Here is a 27094-nt window from a genome sequence, read left to right as displayed (position 1 = left end):
GGCTGCAAAGATGATCAGGGGCTGGAGCATCTCCTGTATGAGGACAAGGCTAAGAGACTTGGGGTTGTTAAGTCTGAAGAAGGCTCCAGGGAGACCTTATAGTGGCATTCCAGTACTTCAAGAGAGCTACAGAAAAGATGGGGAGGGACTCCTTATCAGTGAGTGTAGTGACAGGACAAGGGGTAATGGTTTTAAACTGAAAGAGGGTGGATTTAGATCAGATATGAGGAATAAATTCTTCGCTGTGAGGCTGGTGAGACACAGGAAGATGTTGCCCAGAGAAGCTGTGGCTGCCCCCTCCCTGGAAGTGTCCAAGGCCAGGCTGGACGGGGCTTTGAGCAACCTGGTCTAGTGGAAGGTGTCCCTGCCCATGGCAGGGGGCTGGAACTAGATGATTTTTAAGGTCACTTCCAACCCAAGTCATTCTGTGATTCTAGTAACACCAACTACTGTAGAAATGGCTGAAGAGCAGTTATGTGTGGAAGCAGAACAGTACAACAGCTCAATTAAGAAAAAGAGTTTTAGTGCACTTTGCTCATTCTAGCCAACATGCTATACTGCCCTTTTTGCGTACAAAGTGGACTCCAGGATTGCCACTGTAAGAAAAAAATGACTTGGCAAGAAAAACACTGAGTCAAGCTGCCTTTTTTTTCCTTATAGACTTGGACATTTTAAGACAGGAGCTTTACAAGACATCGCAGAATTCTGTGGTTTTATTATTAAATGAGAAAGTCTGATTTGTTACATTGTCACATTGCTAGTCAGAAATGCTTCATTGATGAAGAAAGTCAACGCTGGGTCAACCCAAGTCCTCATTCTACAACATTTGTTCACAAAGAAATCATAGTAATGTTCAACACAACCAACAAAACATTCCTTGATTTCTTCAGAGAAGAGTCCCATCGTTCTTCCTCTAGTGGGTATCTTAACTACATAAATTAGAAAACTTTTTTGGACAACACATCCCCAAATTTTCACGGGATCAAAATGGGCTTCTACAGACGTTACAGAAGTCTTCACACATGATCATCATCTGATGTGTCACTGCTGCTTGTCTCAGAATCCTCATTCTCCAGAGCAGGTTTGAAAGTGCTATTTTTCCAGGAGCTGAACTTAAAATCACAGATGAGGCCATTTTTTAAAATGCCATTTCTCCGAAGACCATTTCTTTTTAACTGAAATGAGAAAACAGGATGTATTTAGAGAAAGAAAAAACTAAACACAACAATCTGTCACATTTCAACATTCTCTACATCTTCATCTCTGGGCTACACTAGATCCACAGCACTACCTTTTCATACATAAAAGCAAAGGAAAACTCCCCTGAGAGCCTTCACTTCTGGGCCAGTCACTGTATCCAAGAGCATCTAAGTGTGCTAAGCTTCTGCAGTCAACAAAAGCTTACCCTCTTCTCACCCACTTCCTCAGACGTCTTGCCCCAGTGATCCCTCCTCCCACATGGTCTCTCCTGCGAGGCAGTCCCTTTTTCCACAGTGATGCAAACATCTGTGCTAAGAAGGGCAGGGTCTGCAATAAGAAAGGGGCCCAGAAGAGGAGAAGCAGCAGGGAGGAATGGGTATTCCAGTCTGTCTACCTGATGCAGTTGGAAAGTCAAAGACACTGGAGAGAAAGGAAACAACCGATTCTACAACAAGAAAGGAATTACTGCCAAGCATTTAGGAGTTTAATATTCCAAATGCTCTAATTAATATTCCAAAAGATGGGATTAATACTCAAAATGCTTTAACTGATATTCTAAATGCTCTGATTAACATTCCAAATGCTGTGATTAATATTCAAGATGCTCTAATTAATATGTGTGTAGCTAGACTTGTGGAAATATCAAATCTTCACATTAAACACTGCAAAAGATTCTCCCTTCCAGCTCCTCCCTATTGACCCCCATCAGGTATATACAATATTTCTAATTTAAAAAAAATAATAAATTAAGTCTAGATTGCCTTTTCAGACTTTGTTACTAGTGAATTAACGTCTCTCAATTTCCAACACAGAAAATTCAGGTTTTGGAGAACCAAGGAAACTGCACTCCCTTACCCCTCCCTTGATATTTTGAGAATAGGCCTTACCCTACAATAAATACCAGTTCCCTATCTTTTCAAAGCAACTATTCTTCCAAAAGCACAACTGAAATGGTACTGAAACAGCAACATCTCTAACCATCAAAATTACTGCAGATTCTCCTCAAAGGTAGGCATTTAGGGTAGCCAACCATAAGTTCATAATGGAACATTAACTTAGTCTTACCTGTTCACTAATAGCTTGGAACTCCCTCATCTCATCCTCTGTTAGTGGAGCACACATTTCATCATTTTCACTGTCTTCCCGCCAGCCCATCTCCTTTAACAACCTTTAAAGGAAAAAGGACAATGTTAAGGAATTTGCTATACTGTTCCCTCTTGCCGATCCTCCTTTTACGATATTTGGTACAAGGCACTTATGAGTATGCTGGCATACAGGGCACTGGGCTATTATTTTTTTGATCATATCCAGTGACATAACTATGCCATGCTCTTGGGCCCACTTGTAAGTGGCCTTTTCCCCAAGATGCCCACATTTCTGGTGTGCCCATTTCGCCAGGCCTTCATGGTCTCCTTCCCGAGGGAACTCCAGTCTGGCTTGGGAAATCTTTGCCCGGTTATCAGTGACAGAACTGTAAAGATGCTCAAGTGAATTTATATTACTATGAGCATCTACATGGAATACTGTCACCTTGGTTCTTTGAACCAACTTCCAAATATCTTTCCATACTGCCTTTCCCCAGACCATTTTAGAATAAATTTTCCAATCTTTGGCTACCCATGTTGGCAGCCAAGTAGCCAATCCATTTGCCACTGACCAAGAATCAGTATACAGGTGACATTCCCCTAAATCCTCTTGTTTTAAAGCCATATATGCTGCATACAGCTCAGCATATTGGCTACTTTCCACTTCTCCTGTGGTCTCCAGAAATTTCCCTGAATGAGGATGATAAGCCACTGCCTTCCAAAACCTCTTCCCTCCTATATATTTAGCTGACCCATCTGTAAATCATGCATGTTCCCTTTCAAGAGGTAGCAGCTGATCCACGGTCTTCCCCCATCACAAAGGGGATTCCTGTTTGACTACAGGATCAGGCTTTACCTCTTGGTCCTGTACGGGGGCAGCCACTACTTGTTCATGGAGGGCAGCAACACCGCCAGGTCCCACCTTTGCTCTGTCCTGGATGTACCATTTACATTTTACAATGCTTGATTCTTGCGCATGCCCTATTCGGTGAGTCTTCAGGGAGCTTTTAACCCACTGCATAATAGGGATTTTGGGGCGCAGGGCCACCTCGTGGCCTATTATGAGCTGCTTGGTTTCTATCAAGGCCCAATAACAGGCTAATAGTTGTTTCGCAAAGGGTATGTAATTATGCCCTGCGTCTGGTAACTTTCTTCCCCCAAATCCTAAGGGGACTCTTCTCTTCCTGTTTCTGCCAGAGGCTCCAATTAGCATATGACCCATTTACAGATAAATTCAATTCTACTTCGCCATCCTGCATGGGCCATAAGTCCAAAGCCCTTTGAATAGCCTCTTTTGCCAATTCAAAGGCAGCCTGCTGCTCATTTCCCCAGTCGAATTCATACTTTTTGCGAGTTACCTTATCTAACAGGGCCAGAATTTGTCCTAAATGGGGAATGTGTTGTCTCCAGAAACCAAACAGCCCAATAAATCTCTGCACCTCCTTCTTATTCTGTAGTATAGCAAAATCAAGAATCTTTTGCTGAGCTTTAGGTAGTATTTCTTAATGATCACAGTTCCAATGTATTCCTAAGGAAGTTAACTGTCTGAGATGGCCCTTGGATCTTAGTAGGATTAATCTCCCAACCTTTCTGCCTCATATGCATTAGTAGCCCTTTGTTGTACTTCACCCTCACTGGTCCCCTGAATCAGGATGTCATCAATATAGTGGATCATTTGCATATGAGAAGGGAGCTGTACCTCATCCAGGTGCTCAGCCACTATTCTATGGCAAATAGTCAGTGATCAGTCATCTCTGAGGCAACCTGGTGAAGGTGTACTGCCATCCTTGCCATGTAAATGTAAATTGATCCCAATGCTCTTCCGCAATCGGAATCGTAAAATACGCATTGGCCAGGTCAATGACAGCGTACCACGTGCCAGAATGCCTCTGAACTCTTTCTATTAAAGTGATCACATCAGGTACAGCTGTCGCAAGAGGTGGGCTCTTGTTCAGTTCTCTATAATCCACAGTCATTCTCCAGAATCCATCAGCCTTTTGGGCTGGCCAGATTGCACTATTCCACATTGTGGTAGTCAGTTTTAAAACCCCTGCAGCCAGTAAATCTTTGATTGTTTGGGAAATTTCTTCATGACCACCTGGAATCCTGTACTGTTTCATGGTTACTACCTTGGTCGCAGTTGGGATCTGAACCGGAGGCATCTTATCTTCCCTACTAAAACTGCTCGGTTAGTGATACAACTCTTTACTCCAAATTGATAATGACCATCAAGAAGATTCAAAGTAAGTCCCTTTAGAATATCCATTCCGACTAAATACTCTGGGAACGGAACAATCATGACTGTATACTGTCGTTTTGGAGGATTTCCAATTTTCATATCAATTTGGATTTGTACCGCTTCAATTTCTTTTCCACCCAGTCCTGTAATAATCACAGATTGGCCTTTAAATTTATTCGCATTTCCATAAATCAAGGAGGCCTCTGCTCTGGTATCCACTAGAGCCTTTACTATTTGAGAGGACCTTTTTTCCAGAATATTTGTAGCTCCACCTGGGGTCATCGGTCCTCCCACGCCCAATGTACCGGAACTTGGCCAATATTTCAGTATGGATTATAGTACCTATTGTCTCTTGAGGGATACAGGTCAGAATACTGCTGTCATTCGTGGTTCTTCCTCAGAACAACTGAACTGGTCCCGGAGGGCCCACCATGAGCAAAGGTGGGATCCCGTTGAGGATCCAGAGGGGGTGCTGAGGGCTGAACAGTTTCTGACCAGTGTGCTTGATAATTCTGCACTTTTCTATGGGGTTTCTGTAACCCTCTCTGCTTGTACAACCTCCATAATTCACTGGTGTCAAGACCATCAATTTTAGCTAGAGGCACGCCATCTTTCAATAAAGCTTTAAACTACTGTCCTTGAGAGAGCCAACGTCCGGTATCTTTACCACGTCGGTATCTCAGTTCTGTGTATACTCCCAGGGGCCCTGTTGACGTCAGAATTCTCGATAGCCCTGACGCTCCCAGGGAGTCCATTTTCCAAGGTCACCTAGCTGATGCATTTTCTCAAGTACATCTCTAATGGGATTTCCTGTTGCACTCAGTAAGAGAGTTATAAGAACATTCTTATAAGCCAGTGGAGCAGTTCTAATGATTGCATTCCTCATAGGCACAGACAATCGAAGTTGCATCAATACATCAACATGTCCTACATGAATGGCCAGTTTCATTCCTTCTTCCTTCAATCGCTGTATACCATCCCGCAGAGTATACCAGGCTGGTCAGAACCTGGCCAGGAATTATCTAGGGGGTATTTTGCCTTGCACCCCACAGTGGCTAAAGCCAAAAGATTACTACTGTCATCATTAGTCCAAAATGCTTCCTGAACTAGAGGGTCTGAACTCAGAGTTACAAGCTTTCTGCAGTCAAAATTATACAGGCTAACCCCTGATGCTCCCTGACCATATAAACGTACCATCCAAGCAAGCAGGGGCTCTCCTGGTCTCTGACTGAACCGTGGAAGAATATCACTGATTTCTTGCTGTGTGAAATCTTCCATTGTAGGTCTGTTTACTGGTGGCTCACCCTCAGAAAATTCCACCTTCCTCCTGAAGACTGCTCTCACATCTGCAGAGTCATCTGAGGCACCGGCCCCATCAGACTCCCCAGGGTACCAGATATCATCATCCGAGTCATCAGGATTATGGTGTACATCCACCTGTATAACCTCTGAGTGGACCTTCTTATGACTACATTGTCCCCGTCTCTTCCCACGTTTATACTGGGCAACTTGTACTGTATCCTTCACGGGTACAGTTTGAGAAGTGTCAAGTTTATCAGTAAGGAGCTTGTTTACAGATTCTAATATCATAATCTGAGCTCATATATGGGAACATTCAGCCTGTAAGTGATATTTTTGCTGGTGCTGTTTCTTATATGCTGTTAACAGGATCCATCCCCGTCTCCCGAAGGTTACAGCATCCTGTGCCTTACTGGAGAATTTTTGAACATTTTCTAATACATCCTGCAGTTCAGCTTCTGCCAACCGCTTCTCCCACTCTTCACATGGTCCCCCAAATTTAATTCAGTCAAGGGCCAGTGAACTATACACAGGATCTTCCCAACCAGGAATTTCAGACGGGGCCATCCTCATCGCCATTTCTGTTTTGCCAATTATCAGGCCTAGCATAAAGGACACAGCCAGTATAAAGATGAACCAATAACCAAATTGTATTTGATACAAAAGGGCCAGTACATGGGTGAGCGCTGGGAGTACAAACAAGTCAATCAGATTATACATAATGGACATCAATCCCACTGACCCCAACAACGACACCGCACGACCAACAATGGGTGGAATAAATGGTGAAATGCAGTCTCACATAGAAAGGACAGGAGACAACCAAGCCAACAAGCCAAATACATAAGACCAAGGAAGCCACATACACCCTCTACACAGCCTACATCTACAAAAGCCAGACCTCACTGGAGCCCAGTCCCAGGGAGTCGGGAGGTTCTTCCCCAACAGGAAACTCTGCAAAGTGCATCCACCTCACAGACAGACACTGCCCCTGCCTGCAAGTGGTCCCAGCTTTTATCCCGAAGGGGGACACCGGACCTTTGTTTACTTAATGCAGACACCTGGGGCTCATTTACCCAATGGCTCTCCCTGCCAGGCCGGCACCACCCTGGAGGGAAGCCTAAAGGCAAACTCACCCCCCCTTTGGGAAGGGCTGTGGGAATCACCCATAGGTCAACCTTAATCTGGGGCTTGGGGTTGAAACCCCAGCATTTCATATACACAGTCATTTCAAGCTCTGCCTATGTGTATGTGTAAAGGTCTGTAACAAATGGATTAATCAGTCCATAATTTTTGTAAACGATCTCTTACATAAAAGTAGTTTAAAAGTCTTACAAAAGATATATAAGGCATAGAAGTTGAGAAGTTCAGGTCGTTCACAGATGACCCTGTTTTACTACATGTGGTAAAAACTGTACCTTCATTTTCAAGCAAGAAATCTGCATCAGGTGGAAAAAGAAGAATGTATTTCCTCTGTGTAACTGCTCTGGTGGAGCAGTAGTGTACCCCCTTGAAAACGGTATAAAGAGACAAAGACTCACACTGAGGGAACCTGCAAGTTTTCCTGGATCACAGAGCAGCCATGAGGAATACTGGTGGTGTCCCTCCATGGAAACCAACTGAGGATGCAATGACCTCATATAGTTTCTTTTTTCTAGCACATACTCATGTCAGAGCCAGGACAGGCTTCTTTGCAATTGAGTCTCATTCAACAGCAGATGCTGGTATTTCAGCAGAGACAGGCTACAACTAGGAGTGAGTTTTGGGATGAGGGAAGGAAAAGAAACAAGACAAATTTCTCTTTGTGACTCAAGCTTTTGAGATATCCAAAGATGCAACAATCAACATGTTTTACCTAGTGCCAAAAGTGGGACAGCAGTATCTGAGCAGAAAGAAAGTGGTTTTACATCTGAAAATGCTGTGAAAACAGGGGTTATCTGAGGTTGAAGACACACTGACATTTAACAATGAAAATAGTAAGGTCTCTTGCTGCACAGTTTTTGCCAAAAAGATTAGCACCTTCTTCAGGCAAACCACACACCTGTTGACCTTAAATGTTAAAGGAGGTTAAAGCTATTTCTCAAAAAATAAAGAGGATTCTAAAGTATGTGCCAGAACTGACACAAGATACTGACACTTACAGCTGAAGAATGGCGAATATATTAAAACAAGGAAGCAAGATGAATTCACAGTTGATGTCATGTGCGAGGTACTTCATTTAGCCACAACAGCAAAAAATGCCCTTCAACATAATCCTCTCCTACAAAGAACTCTAGGTCCCAATACAATGGACATGCATTGGGCAAACTTGCAGGTGACCAATGGCGCCAATGACTGTTGTTAAAACCATAATAAAAGCCTGGAATTGTAGAAGGAAAAAGGGAGAACAGCACTAATCTGTTTTAAAAAAAGGGTAACAGAACAATAAAAGAAATTAAAATTACATCCTCTGTAGTATTTGCACTAAATTGGACAATGTGACAGCCAGGCACAATTAAATCCTCAGGAAGCAGCAGAAATAGCATGGAAGTCATTCAGAACTCTCCTTTAAGTGAATATGTGCATTTATATACACATACAGAAACACTCGCAATGCCAAATGCAGTTCAATTACATATTTTTGGCAACAGTAATTTGAATTAGGAAGTTTTACTGCAAGCAAGCTGTTAACGGTACTATGTATAATAAAGTGAATAGTTACAGAGCTCCTGTAAATTAAATCTAGGGCAAAGGCTAACTAACTTTACAGCAACGCTGTCTAAAGTTAGCAGGACAACTGTCCCTTTAAAGCGACACTAGACTTCTACAATGGTTTAAAGTGTGAAGTACATAAAAAAAATTGAACTTCAGATTAGCAAACTTCACACCCAACAGGATAGCTCCGTGCTGGAAACTTTCCCAGCAGAAGGGAAGCCTAAGATATATTTTATACAAGATGTTCCAATACTGTTACTAGGTAAGCACCAGTATCCTGTGAGTTAAGCTAGTCACTTCAAGTCCAGTTTACCACAAAAAGGCTTGCCATAACATCTGTCTACATGCATGCAAAGGCCACAGCCAAAGGCCTGGGACAGTATGGAGACACAGTCTCTCTGGGATACCAGAAAGGAAAGACACTTGCCCAGAAACCCTATGAAGGCCATTCAAAGTCATCTGAATTGAAAAATGAGTTTGATTTGACTCCTTCCTTCTAGTAAAAAAAATCAGTAGCAGCAGCCTCTGGTGGCCAAAGATTTCTGTCTCCATAGCCAATGGTGGCAACAAAGGAACAGAGGAGGGTGTATTTCATTTTTCATACTCATCAAGGATAAGAGATCATGAAAGTTTCCTCTGCTGGTACTACAAAAGGGAAAGTTGTCTAGTCCAGCATATACGTATAATCTATCACTAAAAAAAAACCCCAAACAACTCTCTATCTAATCTATCACTGCAATTCTGTAACTACCAGAAACAGTAAGAATCTGACAGAGCTCATGACAAGCTCATCTCCAGTGATTTCCCAGCAGCATCATTCTCTATCAGTTGCTACTGCAGTTACTTTTATGAGATACTAGAATTGTTTCAATCTTTTTTTGCAGTTACTCTCCCTTTCTAGAGCACTGTCTTGTGATATCACTAACAGTGTCAAATAGTCAGCTATAGAAATAATTGACTACTTTAACACTGACAAAAAACTCCATGGAATTTTATGCAAGGTGCAGCATTTAAACTACTATTAATACAAACAGCAATAACATGCACTATTTCTCCTAGACATGCAGACCAAAATCAGAGAGATGAAGTCACTATGCAGTTTGCTTTATTTCTTCATAATGAAATACATCAAATTTTTAGTATAGCAAGTTTGTCAGTACATAAGTCTAGTAGAAACAAAGTATATTCCATGTTAAATCAGTACATGTCTAAAAGTTAAACTTTGACAGTATTCATCAAACATTTTATATGTTCTCAGTTTTCAGATTCTGACTTCTGAACTAGTAAGAATTTATGACATGCTCACTTACCATGAAGGAACACTCTTTATGTTATATAAGTACATACCTATGCTCTGCTTCAAGTGAGCTTGAAAGAACATCTGCCTGAGGGAAAGCTGAAGATTGAACGATCTGTTGAGATGTAATTGAAGAATTGCCATTCTCCTGCAGCATTTCATTTTCGAAGTTTCGGTTTATATCTCTCTCATGATAAGGACTGTTGCTGTTACACAAGTTAAAGGACTCATCATCCTGTTAAAAATAATTATGTATTACAAAGTTTAAAAGTAAATTGCAGACATTTACTTGTGAGTGGAAGTGCTACAATTCAGTGATTCCATTTAAGTTTAACTGGAGACACTCTATACTTCTTCAGGGGTAATTCTGTTTATACTTCTAGAGTTTGCAGTACGTGGATACTAGAGAAATCTTAAGTTATGTGACCGATCAAGTAAACTCAAACTTGTCTCAAACTTGTCGAAAGCAACTTCCATACTCTGCCTCAAACTCTTTTCTACAAAGTTTTAAACATATCTTAAAATTCAAACTTATTTAAGCTGCCTTTCATACTTACAGAAACAATCGGTTATTTGTTGAACTTACACAAGTGCCTAATTAAATATCAGAGCCATGCGTGTCAGAAGTTTAAAGCGTAAGAGTTCTCACGGTTACTTAGAGTAAGGGGCAGGTCACAGCTACCATAGCTCAACCAGCAAATTCATCTGCCACAAGCTCAGAAAGACTGAATACTGCTCTAAATTCAGACAACTTACCCTACACACAAGCACCTACCACAGCTTCTCAGGCTGTTAACAGCAACTGTGACTTTCTAGCCATAAAGTAAGAACTATGAAGAAAGTTTCTTTAGAAAGCAGACTGTTCAGGTTCACTCAAGTATTAAAAGTTCTTTAATCCTATAAAACAGAGATGTTTCTTTTTACTCTACTCATTCAGTAACCTAATTCTTATTTAGTAACGAACCAAATAGCTTCAGAGTCTTACCAACTGTAAAAAAAGAGCTGAGTACGATCATTATCTAATTAACACCCTTTTGACAACAAAATCTCAAAACTAGGCATAAAACAGCATTATCCACAGCAGGAGACAAACACTCAGTCACCCAGTTCTACACTTTTAAGAAACCATACTTCAGAGTGCAGGATCAAGACCATCACCATTTCCCTCCAACTCACTGTTGGCTGCCAACAGAAATTTCAGAATGCTCAGCAAGAAATTTTTTAGAATAAGTATCCCAGTAAAAATACATTCTGCTGTTAAATCATACACCTGAAGAATGCATCTCAGATTATCAACAGAATTCATAAAAATATTTTAAAATTTTAGTATTTATAGGGCAAAGCACATTCTTCCAAGCATGATTTAGCTGCTGATTATGATTTGCCTCATTATTTCAGATGAAATCTGTTACTGCAGGCCTTAAAACTCCATCAACAGGATCACATTAGAGAATACTGTTGTGAAGTTATCTCCCCATCCACTCAGTTGCTCACCATGTCTTCTACTGATGATCATTAAAATGAATGTTGGAATTAGAACTTAGTTGCATGATTTGTTTAACATGTTTTCACACCTGTTAGTGAAACAGCAACAGCACACAGAAGAAAGCATACACTTGCCAACAACTACTCCATGCTACATGTTACATACACCTGACCAATGACATTACAGCTTCCACTACTAAAAGCCTTATTTAAATTTAAACTCGTGTCTGAAAATCAGCTGTGTACAATGGGACAATGAAATGCATTTGACATATCACAAAGATATTATGAACTCAAGACAATTTCAGGAACAGAAACTCCCACCAAGTTCATGTATTATTTTCAGAATTCTGAAGTTCAAGATAGTGTTTCTCAATATCTTTTCAATCTTAGGTCAAAATCGTTGTGTATTTCTTAATTTCTTGGACACATGAACAACACTACCCCTAACATGCATCTCAGGATGCTCAGCCATAGAACACTTAATGGAATGATGCAGACATTTCTTAACTCACACACAAAACTAAGTTGTACAGCCACATTACAGAAAATTTTATTTTGCCTGAAATAGGAACAGGGTCAGAAAAGTCAATCTTTCTTGTATAAGCAATGTATACTGGCACCACTTCTTTTTTCATGTTTCTGAATACGAATAAACCATCCACAAACCCACTCATTTATCTGGCCAATTTGTAATCAGGCTTGTAATCAATAATACAATACTTATTTTCACTTGGACTATGTATGGTAACTATGCTTATAGCTTGTTGATGGCTGGTAGCCTGGACACAAATGTCCTCTGGTGTCAGCCAAGCACTGCATAAATCCATCCAGACTGAAAGAAACCCAACACATATTATATATAGACAATAGAGGCCTCCAAGTTCTCAATCAGGAAGTAAAAACAGGTTCTTTACACATGCATAAAATGAACTATTGCTCTTATGACTAGACCAAGAATAGATAACTTCTGGCTATCTAAACACTGTAACTAAGAAATAAACTATTTGAGAAGCAGAGCCAAGTTTTTCCATTATTTGTTTTGCAGGATAACTACCAGCCAAGGTACGAAACATTGCACTCTACAAGTCTGTGAGGCTGGATGGGATCCACCCAAGGGTACTGAGGGAGCTGGTGAAGTGCTCACCAAGCCACTTTCCATCCCTTATCAGCAGTCCTGGCTAACCAGGGAGGTCCCAGTTGGCTGGAGGTTAGCAAATGTGCTGCCCATCTACAAGAAGGGCCGTAAGGAGGATCTGGGCAACTACAGGCCTGTCAGCCGGACCTCGGTGCCGGGGAAGATTATGGAGCAGATCATCTTGAGTGTCATCATGTGCACAGGACAACAAGGTGACCAGGCCCAGCCAGCATGGGTTTATTAAAGGCAGGTCCTGCTTGACAAACCTGATCTCCTTCTGTGGCAAGGTGACCTGCTTAGTGGATAAGGGAAAGGCTGTTTACCTGGACTTTAGTAACATCATTTCACACAGCGCTCCCCCAGAGAAACTGGCTGCTCAGGGCTTGGATGAGCATACTCTGCACTGGGTAACAAACTGGCTGGATGGCCGGGTCCAGAGAGTGGTGGTGAATGGAGTTAAATCCAGCAGGCAGCCAGTCAGAAGTGGTGTTCCCTAAGGCTCAGAACTGGGGCCAGTTCTGTTTAATATCTTCATCAATGATCTGGACTAGGGTATCAAGTGCAACTTCCATAAGGTTGCAGATGACAGCAAGCTGGGCAGGAATGTTGATCTGCTTGAGGGCAAAAAGGCTCTACAGAGGGATCTGACAGGCTGGATCGATGGACCGAGGCCAACTGTATGAGGTCCAACAAGGCTGAGTGCCGGGTCCTGCATCTGGGTCACAACAACCCCATGTAACACTACAGGCTTGGGGAAGAGTGGCTGGAAAGCTGCCTGGTGGGGAACAACCTGTGGGTGTTTGTCAACAGCTGGCTGAATATGAGCCAGCAGGGTGCCCAGGTGGCCAAGAAGGCCAACAGTATCATGGCTTGTATCAGAAACAGTGTGGCCAGCATCAATAGGGAAGTGATCATGCCCCTGTACTCAGCACTGGTGAGGCTGCACCTCAAATACTATGTTTGGTTTTGGGCCCCTCTCTAAAAGAAGGATGTTGAGGGGCTGGAGTGTGTCCCAAGAAAGGCAACAAACCTGGTGAAAGGTCTAGAGCACAAGTCTTATGAGGTGTGGCTGAGGGTTGTTTAGTCTGGAGAAAAGAAGGCTGAGGGGAGATCTTAATTGCTGTCTACAACTACCAGAAAGGAGGTTGAGGTGGGTGGGTGTTAGTCTCCTCCCAAGTAACAAGCAATAGGACAAGAGGAAATGGTCTCAAGTTGAGCCAGGTGAGGTTTAGACTGGATATCAGGAAAAATTTCTTCACTGAAAGTGTTGTCAAGCATTGGAACAGGCTGCCCAGGGAAGTGGTTGAGTCACTGTACCTGGAGACACTGAAAAGATGTGAAGATGTAGCACTTAGGTACATGGTTTAGTGGAGGATTTGGCAGTGCCAGGTTAGCAGTTGGACTCAGTCTTAAAGATCTTTTCCAACTTAAACACTTCTACGATTAGGTTACTCTACTAAGCTTAATTAATTTTTTTTATTGTTGCTAAAGACACAGACGTACCTGAGTTATTAACATGTATGAACAGATACTGCAAGAAAAAAGAAAACTAAGACCACTGAGGAAAGAGTAGTACTTGGAACAACTTTTTTTAATTCACCAAAATGCAATCCCTTTCCTTCATTTCAAGATCTGAGATCATCACTTAACAGCTGTTCAGAGCAAAATAAAAAGTAGTTCACAGTCCATCTGAAAACTACTACTGCTGGATCTACAACAGATATGAACAAAACTACCTTCGCCTGCCCAGCATGATTCTCATCTTCATGTTCCTCTTCCACTTTATCTTGTTTCAATGCTTTCAGAAATTCACTCTTCTTATCAGTTCGCATTCTTGTCAATTTTGTTAAACGAGGCTGACCAACTTTGTCAACAGGGGATGAAGAACTTGACCGATTACACTAATGTAGGGAATCAGAAAAAGAAAAAATATTAGAAAACTTTGAAAGACAAAAAGACTCCTGGCACCTTAGTTTCAGGTTTCATGTATATACACAATCAAAGCAGAGTGAAGATATTCGTATTTCAGTATATATAGTTCTTACATGTAAACTCAGAGATGCAGGTTTATGAAGGACTGCTAACAACCAGTGTACCTTCTGAAGTGCACTATACTATTAGCAGTTTTGATGTTTAAACCTATCAGGTATACTTCCCAATGCATCATTTTTATTTCAAAGCAAACTGTGCAGTACTTAAAAGCCAGTGATGTGCCTTCCATATTTCTCACACATAATTTCCACAAAAACTTAATACAAATCTGCATAAAACTAATAATCCCTTATCTAAACAAATTAAACATTTTATAGATTTGATAAAACTTGTCTGTAGTTTTACCTCTTTCATTGAATTTTGTGATACAGTAAATGCCTTGGCAGTTGATCTGAAAGGACTGAAATTGCAAACACCATATGCAGATTCATGAGGAAATGGGTTCCCAAGTTTATTTTCCTTTGCTTGACTTTTCCACTGTGTAGGCTAAATAAAAATTTAAACAGAAATTTAAAGACTCAATAACTACAATATGATTATTTTCAGGAATCTTCAGAAAAATTATCAAGCAAAAGCATCATAACCACAACCATATTTTAGTGCAAACACCCATTTTCTTGTGGAAAAGAGACTGTTTATGAGCAATTCATCTGCTCAAATACTGTTTATAATTTTTATATAAAGACTTGAATTTCAAAACAATTAAGACCATCATATTGAAGTATTAAGAATCAAAATATGTCTTAAAGAGATGAAAGTATTATTTTAGTAGACAGTAGAATGTTAAAAGTTAGGAACTACTCCATTACATGCTCTCAAGAGCACAGAATTCCTGAAACAAAAATAAAGAGAAGAACACAGTAAGTTTCATTTGGAAAGGGACCAGAATGACACTAGCAGGTTGCAACATCATCTCTATCAATAATTGGGATAAATTTTGAAGGTATTTTCATGCCATCTATCTCTCTCCACTAGTATCTATTTCTCTGTTAAAATCATGTATACAAAAGGCACTGCTATTCAGTAAGTTAAAAAGATCCTTTTCGCTCTCACTTGGACAGTTCTTGCACTTCCCCAAAAACGTAAATGAGAATCAAAGTGTAATCCAATTAGAGTATAGTTTAAAAAGAAAAATGAGAAAAAGTTGTTTCCATTCACTTCTGGGTTGCGCTGCACTTAACAAGAATTGAAAGCGTAATACTCTATTGTCGTGGTTTAGGCTCAGCTGGCAACTAAGCACCAGGCAGCTGCTCACCCACTCCTCCCCACTCACAGCGGGATGGGGAGGAGAATCAGAGAAAAAAGTAAAACTCCTGGGTTAAGATAAGAACAGTTTAATAACTAAAATAAAATATAGTAACAACAATAATAATATTATAATAATTGTAATGAAAAGGGATATAACAAAGAGAGACAGAAATAAAACTGAAGAACAAAAAATCCACAGAAGTTATGCACAATGCAACTGCTCACTATCCACCGACAAATACCCACACAGTTCCCAAGTGGGAACCGCCTTTCCACCTAACTCCCCCCAGTTTCTGTAACTGAGCATGATGTTCTGTGGTATGGAACATCCCCTTGGTTAGTCTGGGTCAGCGTGACTGGCCATGCTTCCTCCTAGCTTCCTGTGCACCTGCTTGCTGACTGAGCATGGGAAACTGAAACATTCCTAACTTAGGACAAGCACTACTTAGTAACAACTAAAACGTCAGTCAATTATCAGCATTATTCCCACACCAAATCCAAAACCTACTGTACCAGCTACCAAGAGAAAATTATCTCAGCCAAAACCAGGACATCTAGGAGTGAAATATGCACATTCAGAATTACGCATAGTTTTTTTTCAACAGGTTGTTCATGCCACTGGTATCCAAGACTCACCTTTGTGGGTGGAGTGACAGGTTTAGGGACTAATCCTTTATAAACACTTGTGCCAGTTCCATTCCTTAGTGGCTGTGAATGAAGACTTCCTACTACTGGGAATCCAGATATCTGTAGTTCTTTTGTACTGCCCTTCTTAATGACCAGCATTCTCGGAGATCTAGATTTAGGATTCAAAGGGTACTCTGGGGGAAAAAAAAAAAAAGAAGCACGTGTATATATATATGTGTGCACATGTATACAATCTTTAGTTTCTAGTTCAGAAGGTACTGGATAGCTACATGGTCCAGAGCAAACAGGCATAAATCAGGAACTCCACAAATAACACACTGTACAAATCTGGAGAAACATAGATTCTTCTCCATTCTCTACAACTACTATTTGTAAAATATTTCACTTGTCAATGCAGGAATTTTACTTTTGGAAAGTAAAGATATTCTTCAAAGAAGACAGCTACACAAATCTTTGCAAATCTAAAATCCAAATACTATTAGTTGTTGATAGTTATGACTTTCATATTTCCCTTTAAGGTTACTAAAATAATAATTACTTATATATTTATTAACAGCTCAGTTTAGAGCAAAATGCTCCACACCAAGGCTCTATAAACATAAGAGATGTGCACTACTCTAGACCACAACAATGACCAGTTTCTCCATCTCTATGCCTCAGATGGACTTAACAGAACATCTGAAGCTTACAACATTTCTATGTTCAAGAGTACTAAGAGACATAGTCAGCTGTCATAATAAGCAACTGACTTTAACAGTTTTAAAGAATACCTATTAAAAACTAAAATTTTTAAAAAAGTGAAAATACTTCAATTATTTTTTTGCACATGCATTCCAATGTTGCATTAACAGCATTTTCCATTATTATCTCCTCTCCCTGCAAGCATTTCTTCTATTTCACAGGCAGTCACCATATCCTATATTTGAAAAAAATTATCATAAAAGCATAAGTTACTTCAGCTTTGTTTAGCAGGCAGCTGTCACAAAACATTTATAGTAACTGTACACTTAACTCTCATTAAACTCATTATGAAAAGACTTTTCATAATACTTACATGCACCCATCACATATACACAAGGTAAAATGTAATCTAACAGAAGCATACATTTTTAACAGGCATTAGAAGGGGATTGTAACATTCCTCCTGTCCAGAATACTGTTTCCTTTAAAAAGGAATAACAACAGCCTTAATCCCAATTTTTCAATTACAAAACAAAGTTTGCAACAGCAGAGCTGTATTAAAGTAAGATACCAAGCTGAAAGCTACAACAAGCCAATGCACTGTGGCTTACAGGTTGGACTAGATGATCTTTAAAGGTCCCTTCCAAACCAAACCATTCTATGATTTTATGTAGCTAACAGAACTGTTCCTTCCTTTACTTGTGATTAAAAAAAAACCAAACCTGGAAAGCTTGTCCTCCTTCGGACCAAACTGAGCCACATCATGCAGTTGTAAAACACTCAAATTGCTATGTAATTTTTCCCAACTTTGTTGGGAAATAATTTAGTTATTGTTGCTCTATTATTGAAAGATAACTATTTCCTGACTTTTACATGAAAACTGCTGAACACACAAAACCTGAAAGTAGTCCAATTGTTTAGGTTCCTACAAATGTTCTTAGCAACTAGATATTTATATTGAGGGCTTGGCCTCTATCTAGTATTACCTAAGAGTGCAGAATATTCTAGTGAAGTATAAGAAAAATAATCAGCAAATTAAAGTACTATTTAAAATGAGCAACATTTCAGATCTCAGTGTTATCAACAGATTAAGTAGTAGCTTTTATATTTAATAAAGAGAAAGGTTTTTATTTTGAGTAAGTTTATTACTTTAAAACCTGTGTAGTGTAAAGCTGCCACCTTCTTAAAGATGAACTACTGACTACATAAAGCCCACAGAAGTGCAAAGCGGTAGCCAATTTAATCAGGTACAGTCCCAAACTACAGTTCAGTTCAAGGCCCACTCTCAGGATTGGATTTGTTACAAGCAGTTTGTAAACAGAGCCAACAGCTTAAGACACTTGCTTCCAGGAAGAAACCTTAAATCTTTGCAAGCTAACCTGCTCTTTCCAGCCCTCCCACGTTTCTCTCCAAACTCTTCCAACAGCTCTAACGGAGTCAGAAGCATTGTTTTACAAAGTTTTCAGCTAGCAATCATATCACGATGTTAGGTGATCCACCTTCATTGCCTTTCCTCTTGAAAATAAAGGTGAATATAAATTCTTGACATCTTTACAAAAAGCTGTTCTGGGAAAGAATCCTAGTTGTGGCTGCAGCTACAGACCAACAGATTGATCTTCAAATAGAAGTGTTACCTCTCTAATAATAATATTGAATTTTTCTCGGTTTCAATCCATACCTTTAATCATTTAAAACTATACCTTTATAATTTAAAAAAAAGAAAAACCTATGTTCTATTTGAAAAAACTTCAGATCTTTGTTACATTTTTACATTTTAAAGCATAAAAAATACTCACCCCACACACCTGCAGCTAAAGATTTATTCTGGTTTAGTTCCCTCTCATATTCTGGGTTCAAAGATGGCTGAAAGAAAGTTTCATAATTATTAAATAAGTAAGGCTTGAATTCTGGGACCAATGAAATAAAGAATCACAATAATATTGGCAGTGTGACCTCTGCTGTCAAAGATTTTTAAATGGAGACAGACTAGACACTTCTTCCTGCGACCCAAAGAGGTCAATGCTCACTTGTTTCTCTTCTCCAACAAAACACCTCAGGCAATCAATACCACTACAAGATCTGTTTAGAGAAAGCAAAAAGCAGAGGGAAGAGCAAATGACTAGCACCCTCTTTACCTATGGGAAGAGCGGTCTCTTATGTGATGATCTCAAGCTAGTGAAATCTCATAAAGTAGCTTGTGATGGACAAAATGGCACTTGCAGAAAAAACAAAACCATGTTTATTATAATTACAATTAACTTACAAAATCCTCAGCCTCAAACTGTTTGGGTACTTCTTTGTCTTCCTTTTTCCCAGTTTCATTATCAGGTACATTGTTTTCATGCAGTCCTTGGCCTTTTCCACAGTGGGAAGTGCTGGTACGAGCACGGGAACCTCCGCCATGGTATCCCCCACGATGGTTTATGTTTTCTGTACCATTTTTGCCTTGCGAACGCCAACCATTCTTCTCTTTTCTCCCAAAATGCCCTTAGATTTTTCAATTTTAAAGAAATGTAATTGCAGTTTTAAAAGAATATTCTACTTTTGCAAAAATGTTAGAGAAGTCAGTAGTTCTATACTCTGAGATGTGACAGCATAGTAAACTTAAGTCTTCATTCACATAAGCAGTAGGGAAAACAGTGCCAGAGAAAGAGGGTAATAGTCCAACATTCAGATAAATCAATCTCCTTTTCTGAATTGTCATTTGTAAGTTACTGGCTGGAATATTAATTTGTTGCTGGCTAGAATATTAACTCTTACTAAGAAAGAAATACATCTGGAATCACACTACTTTAACCAACCCTTAGTCATCACATTCTTTCCCAGAAGATATGTCTTTCCATTACCTCTATTTTACTACAGAATAAGAATTTAGCATAGGAGAGATATTATCATTGGACTTTTTTTCTAGCTAACGCTACAAAGCAATGATATAAACATATTCAAAATGTTCCATGAAAGCTAAATACCTCCATTAGGCCGTCCAATGTTAGTATCAAACCCATCTGAAGAGTTATGTCTTCTACGATTTGCTTCATAACGATTCTCTGTCCACGAAATATTTTCAGAATGTTTCTCAAAATTCAGTGATGACTGTAAAGGAGCACAAGTGGTAGACCTGAGATATCTGATTAATAACAAAACTAAATTAACAGAACTGTAACATGCACATTACTCCTGGTTGTCATGTCCCACTCAGACAAGAGAGACAAGTGACTTAGATGTGTAAATCCCCAATGGCAGTGGACAATGGTGAGTCTCAAAGTTTATTAACTTCCCACAATGTACTAACCGGATACATGATAATTGGCTAAATATATAAAGAGTTATGGCAAGCAATACAATATGTCTTGCATTACTTGATGGTAGTGAAGAAAAAGGGGAAAAAGGAGAGGAGGGAGAAAGCATAAAGAAAGAGAGATCACTGGTCTGGGTTCCTGCATTGATCCCACCAGCGAGGATTCAAGGAGGCATCCATCTTCTTTGTTTCACCCCATTCTCTGTCCCACCTCCTCTTTTTCCCCCCTCAATTTGTACACAATTTTCCTTGGGTCCATCCCTGAGGTTGACCCATGTATCTACATATCCCATGTATGGGGAGGGGTAGGGTGTAACTCACAGAATCATCTAGGTTGGAAAAGACCTTGAAGATCATCTAGTCTAACCATTAATCTAACACTGACAGATCCTAACTACACCAGATCCCTCAGCACTATGTCAACATGACTCTTAAACACCTCCAGGGATGGGGACTCCACCACTGCCCTGGGCAGCCCATTCCAACACCTAACAACCCCTTCTGTAATGAAATACTTCCTAATATCCAGTCTAAACCTTCCCAGGCACAACTTGAGGCCATTCCCTCTTGTCGTATTGCTTGTTACTTGGTTAAAGAGACTCATCCCCAGCTCTCTGCACCCTCCTTTCAGGGAGCTGTAGAGGGTGATGAGGTCTCCCCTCAGCCTCCTCTTCTCCAGACTAAACAACTCCAATTCCCTCAGCAGGTTCTCATAAGATGATGTAATTAGCATGATCCTGTTAGCATATTCAGGGATATTAACTTTAATATGCATTTTGTGGATAATGAAGCATTCATGGGACAGATGGCCCTTGAAATATGACCAGGTGCACCAGAGCAGAACTGTCTTGTCTCCACAGGAGTCCCCTCTCCAGCTGCATCCTGTGGTATTTGGGCAGCCTTATCAGCTTCAAACTCCACACTATCCACCCTGTGGCTATAGTTTCATTACTTTCAAGTGTTTGAGACATTCCTTAGCTCAGAGGGCCTCTACTCCCCCTGCTATCCCTCATCTCTTTCTCAGGCTGTTTTTCTCAAGTCTTTGTTTCTCATAGGCCTGTTTCTTTCAGGACCTGTTTTTAAAAGTTGTCTCTCACAATGGTAAAGACAATTCATTTTTAAAAGGACTTTCAATGGCAGATAGTGTAGCAGTCCTCAAGTATGCATAGAGTTAAATTTCCTTGAGCTGGGAGGGGGCACAGCTGGAGTGCTGGGTCTGGACTGGCCTCTAGAGCATTCCATATCATGAAACACCATGCTTGGTATATAAAAAGGAGACAAGTTCTCTCTCATGCTTCCTTCCTTCTGCCAGCGTCGCTGCTGAGGGGGCACAGGCTGGATGTCAGTCGGCAGGTGGTGAGCAAGTGCATTGTGCATTACCTGTTTGGGCCTTCCGTTACTGTTGTTACATTACAATCACTAAACTGTTTTTTATTTCAATCTTGTCACCAGCCAAGTTCAAACCATGACAGTTCTTTTGGTGTCCAACATGGGACATGAGGGTTGAAATAACGACAGATCGGGTCATAATATTGATTGCTTGGCTGCTTAAGATTTTACCTCGTTTGCTGTACGTAGTCCCCATGATGCTGCTCACCACCCATAAGTGTTGGATTAAGATTTTGGTTTTGCTGTACCATGTAATGCTGATTTATGGCACAATGAAGTCACTGGTCCTGGGGCTATTTACAATTGTGTTTGAGAACTTTGGGAATTTTGAATATCCTTAGAATGTTGACACTAAAATAGTCATCTTACTGCTGGGAGTCAGTGTGTTCCTGCAAGTGGTTCAGGCTTTGTTCAGGGTTAAGCAACTATTTAAGAGTATCACCCAGAGATCTACCCCAAGGCTGGAGAATTATGAGTGGCTGGGGTGTGGGATAGCATTGGCAAGTATTTAGAACAGTGTGCACCTCCAGTGTATTGGAAATTCACTTCCAAATGGGTGCAGAATCCTATAGAGCTAGTGAAATATATGGAAGAAATAAGTTGTCACCCAGATAATTCCAGAAAGGCACAGCTCACTGCAACATGCTAGGGCCTAGCCCATGCCTACCAAGTCCTGTTAAACACTACTCAGTACCCTCAAAGGGAAGAGAAGGGCTCTCCATCTGGTAACAAAATGACGACCTTGCAGCCACTCTAAAGTCCACATCAGAAACTGCAGCCACTACAACCCCCATGACAAGTGGTGCAGCCACTCTGACTCTGGCAACAGGTACTGCAGCTAGTCCAACCCCAACAATAGGTGCTGCAGCTGAACACAGAGAACCAACCTGTGACAGTTGCTCCTGTACACAAGAAAAAATATGCAAGAAGAAAATTCCCTCACAGCGTGAAGGATGACAATGAACCAGAGCCATCATGGGAACAGGAGGAGGAGGCAGAATCAGTGATAATCACCTGATCCTCATTCCTGAGTGAGCTGCAAGACATGCAAAAGGATTTCAGCTGCCATCCAGGTGAGGATCTCGTTACTTGGCTGCTCTGATACTAGGACAGCAAGGCCAGTAGCATGGAATTAAGAGTGTAGGGAAGCCAGGCAGCTAGAATCCCTGTCTAGGGAATGGGGAATTGACAAAGCAATTGGAAAAAGGACAGAAAATCTGAGTCTCTGGGGGTGACTCCTCTCAAGCATGAGGAAGAGGTATCTCTTCAAGAAAGACGTTATACGTCGTCCAAGTAAGTGGACCACTATGGAGAGAGGTATCCAATACTTGAGGGAGCTAGCCGTGGACTATGACCCAGATAATGTGTGGCTACCCACAGATCCAGATGAAGTCCAGTGCACATGGCCCAAGTGGCAAAAGTTTGTACAGAGCACACCATCATCATATGCCAGTGCATTAGCAGTAATGGGCTGGAGAGATGAAGAGGGACTAACAGTGGATGAATTGACTTGCTGACTCTGACAACATGAAGAAGTCTTTCTTCCTCCCTTGTCACAGCTTCGAAGGAACCATCTCAAGAATTCCAGCAATTTAAAGAGGACATGTCCTACTTCCCACCTGCACGGACTAGGATCTCAGCTATGAGAAGCATTTCCCTACTCAAGAGAACGGGTACACGTGACAGGGGAACTTGTGGTATTGCCTGCCTGCATGTCCATGGAGAAGACATGAAGAAACAGGTTGGGAAAACCTACCTATACCTCCCAGAAAAATGGGTGAGTTGGAAGGAAGAACAAGTACAAAACAGGGTTCTTTCAGGAAAAATACTGCTCCGGTTTCCAGTAATCGGGTGCCCAAACAGAGCAGAAAGGTCAACTTTGCTCACAATCCTACGAGAGTAACTTCTGATTTGTATTCACAAGAAGTGAGTGATCAAGATGAGACTGAAACCCGTGCACATGACACTAGCCCATTTGCCATTAGCAGGTATTATGATCAACATTAGAGGGGCCCTGCCTCCAGCCAAGCGGAGGACAGGCACAACCAAGTTTACTGGATGGTGTGGATTCACTGGCCTGGCACATCTGACCCCCAGCAGTATAAGGCCCTAGTGGACACTGGTGCGCAATGCACCCTAATGCCATCAAATTTTAAAGGAGCAGAACCCGTTTGTATTTCAGGAGTGACAGAGTTGACTGTGTTGGATGGAGGCTGAGGTGAGCCTAACTGAGAATGAGTGGGAAAAACACTCCATTGTGACTGACTCAGAAGCTCCACACATTCTTGGTACAGATTATCTCAGGAGAGGGTATTTTAAGGACCCAAAAGGTATCAGTGGGCTTTTGGTATAGCTGCCTTGGAGATGGAGGAAATTAAATAGCTGTCTCTGTTACCTGGTCTATCAGAGGATCCTTCTGTTGTGGGATTGCTGAGGGTTGAAGAACAACAGGTGCCAATTGCCACTACAACAGCGCACCGACAGCAATATCATACCAATCGAGAGTCTGTAATCCTGATCAATAAACTGATTTATCAACTAGAGAGCCAAGGAGTCATCAGCAAGACTTGCACACCCTTGAACAGCCTCATATGGCCAGTGTGAATGGAGAGTGGAGGCTGACAGTAGACTATTGTGGCCTGAATGAAGTCACACCACCACTGAGTGCTGCCATGCCAGACATGTTAGAACTTCAGTATGAACGAGAGTCAAAGGCAGCCAAGTGGTACACCACTACTGATATTGCTAACAGCATTCCTCTCCATCCCTTTGGCAGTAGAGTGCAGTTCAGTTTGTTTTCACCTGGAGGGGTGTCCAATACACCTGGAATCAACTGCCCCAGGGGTGGAAACACAGCCCCACCATTTGCCATGGACTGATCCAGACTGCACTGGAACAGGGTAAAGCCCTGAAACACTTACAGCACATTGATGACATCATTGTGTGGGGAAATACAGCAGAAGAAGGTTTTGAGAGAGGGGAGAAAATAATCCAAATCCTCCTGAGAATCAGTTTTGCAATAAAGCAGGGTAAGGTCAATGGACCTGCATAGGAGATTCAGTTTTGAGGAATAATATGGCAAGATGGACATCATTAGATGCTGATGGAGGCGATTAATAAAATTACATGGAGGCGATTAATAAAATTACAGATATGCCACCACCAATTAGCAAAAAAAAAACCCCGCAGGCTTTCTTAGGTGGTGTGGGTTTCTGGAGACTGCACATTCCAAATTGCAATCAGACTGTCAGCCCTCTCTATCAACTGACCCAGAAAAAGACTGATTTTATATGGGATCCAGAGCAACAACAAATTTGTGAATAAATTAAACAAGAAATAGTTCATGCAGTAGCCCTCGGGCTGGTTCTGACTGGACAAGATGTTAAAAATGTGCTCTACACTGCAGCTGGGAAAAAAGGCCCTACCTGTAGTCTATGGCAGAGAGCACCAGGGAAGACTTGGGGTCGACCTCTGGGGTTTTGGAGCTGGGGATACAGAGGATCAGAGGACCACTATAGTCCAACAGAAAAGGAGATACTGGCAGCACATGAAAGGGTCCGAGCTGCTTCAGAGGTGATTGGGACTGCAGCACAGCTCCTCCTGGCACCCCGACTGCCAGTGCTGGGCTGGATGTTCAAAGGGAGTGTCCCCTCTACACACCATGCAACTGATGCCACGTGAAGTAAATGGGTCACATTAATCACACATTGGGCTCCAATAGGGACCCCAGCAGCCCAGGAATACTGAAAGTGATTACAAATTGGCCAGAAGGCAAAGACTTTGGAATGGCGCCAGAGGAAGCGTGTGCTGAAGAGGCCCCACCATATACTGAGCTACTGGATAATGAGAAGCAATATGCCCTGTTTACCAACAGGTTCCGTCACATTGTAGAAAAACAGCGAAGGTAGAAAGCAGCTGTGTGGAACCCCACACGAGGGGCTGCTGAAGCTGCTAAAGGAGAAGGTGAATCAAGTCAGTTTGCAGAGGCAAAAGCCATCCAGCTGGCCTTGGATATTGCTGAGTGAGAAAAGTGGCCGGTGCTCTACCTCTATACTGACTCATGGATGGTGGCAAATTTGCTGTGGGGGTGGTTACAGCAGTGGAAACGGAGCAACTGGCAGCGCAGAGGCAAATCCATCTGGACTGCTGAATTATGGCAAGATATTGCTGCTCAGGTAAAGAATCTGTTTGTGAAAGTATACCATGTAGACTCTCATGTACCCAAGAGCTGGGCCACTGAAGAACATCAGAACAACCAACAGGTGGATCTGGCTGCCAAGATCAAGGTGTCTCAAATGGATCTGCACTGGCAACATAAGGGTGAACAGTTTATGGCTCGCTGGGCCCATGACTCCTCAGGCCATCAGGGAAGAGATGCAACATACAGATGGGCTTATGACCAAGGGGTGGAGTATTGCACAGGTAATCCATGAATGTCAGACATGTGCTGCAATCAAGCAAGCCAAATGGTTAAAGCCCATTTGGTATGGAGGACGATGGTTTAAAATATAAATATGGGGAGGCCTGGCAGATTGATTATATCACATTCCCACAAACTCGGCAAGGCAAACACTATGAGCTTACAATGGTGGAAGCAGCCACTGGCTGGTTGGAAACTTCTGCCGTGTCCCATGCCACTGCCCAGAACACCACTTCAGGCCTTGAGGAGAAAGTCTTATGGCGGCATGGCACTCCAGAAAGAATTGAGTCAGATAATGGGACACATTTCCGTAACAACCTCATAGATGCCTGGGCCAAAGGACATGGCATTGAGTGAATATATCACATCCCCTAACATGCAGCAGTCTCTGGGAAGATTGAGTGATACAATGGATTGCTGAAAACTACACTGAGAGCAATGGGTGGTGGAACTTTCAAACACCAGGATGTACATTTAGCAAAATCCACGTGGTTAGTCAATACCAGAGGATCTGCCAAGCAAGCTGGTCCTGCTCAATCACATCTCCTACATACTGCAGATGGGTGTACTGGGTCTGGCTGAACTAGAATTGGTTTTCCCCTATAGCAGCCCTCACGGTGCTGTGGTTTATGCTGGGAGCTGGCAGGGTGTTGATAGCACCCTGGTGTTGTGGCTGCTGCTGAGCAGTGCTTACACAGCACCAAGGCTCTTTCTGATATTTCCCCCAGTGGGACGGGGTGGGCAAGATCTTGGGAGGGGACACAGCCAGGACAGCTGACCCCAACTGACCAAGGGATATTCCATACCATGTGACGTCTGCTCAGTATAAAGCTGGGAGAAAGGAGGAAGGGGGTGGGGTCACCCTTGGTCCTCTGAGGAACCACTACACGTATTGGAGCCCTGCTCCTGAGAAGGCCCCACATCGCCTGTCCATGGGAAGTAGAGAATAGATCTGTTTGCTTTTGCTTCCACGCATGGACC

The 27094-nt window shown here is 41.7% G+C and overlaps 1 protein-coding gene across 3 annotated transcripts in view; it reads right to left on the bottom strand.

The window, feature by feature from the left end:
* Positions 1-695: 695 nt before the first annotated feature.
* The window catches only part of GPBP1 (GC-rich promoter binding protein 1), a 48882-nt gene continuing 22483 nt past the window's right edge, over positions 696-27094 (bottom strand). The window contains exons 4-13 of one of the 3 annotated variants that reach the window (XM_074932150.1): positions 19976-20099; positions 19270-19493; positions 18803-18869; positions 16314-16498; positions 14775-14915; positions 14174-14338; positions 9865-10049; positions 2266-2368; positions 1406-1527; positions 1036-1175 (exon numbers count right to left, since the gene is read on the bottom strand). In XM_074932150.1, coding sequence (XP_074788251.1) covers positions 1172-1175; positions 1406-1527; positions 2266-2368; positions 9865-10049; positions 14174-14338; positions 14775-14915; positions 16314-16498; positions 18803-18869; positions 19270-19493; positions 19976-20099 — 1320 coding nt within the window. In that variant the 3' untranslated portion in view covers positions 1036-1171. Of the gene's footprint in view, positions 1176-1405; positions 1621-2265; positions 2369-9864; positions 10050-14173; positions 14339-14774; positions 14916-16313; positions 16499-18802; positions 18870-19269; positions 19494-19975; positions 20100-27094 lie in introns of those variants that run through there. The other 2 variants (XM_074932149.1, XM_074932151.1) reach the window with 2 other exon arrangements.

This window comes from Athene noctua, chromosome Z (assembly GCF_965140245.1).
Source record: "Athene noctua chromosome Z, bAthNoc1.hap1.1, whole genome shotgun sequence".
Classification (NCBI taxonomy): Eukaryota; Metazoa; Chordata; class Aves; order Strigiformes; family Strigidae; genus Athene; species Athene noctua.
Note: the sequence above shows the minus strand (reverse complement) of the source record. Positions and strands in the feature narration are given on the sequence as shown.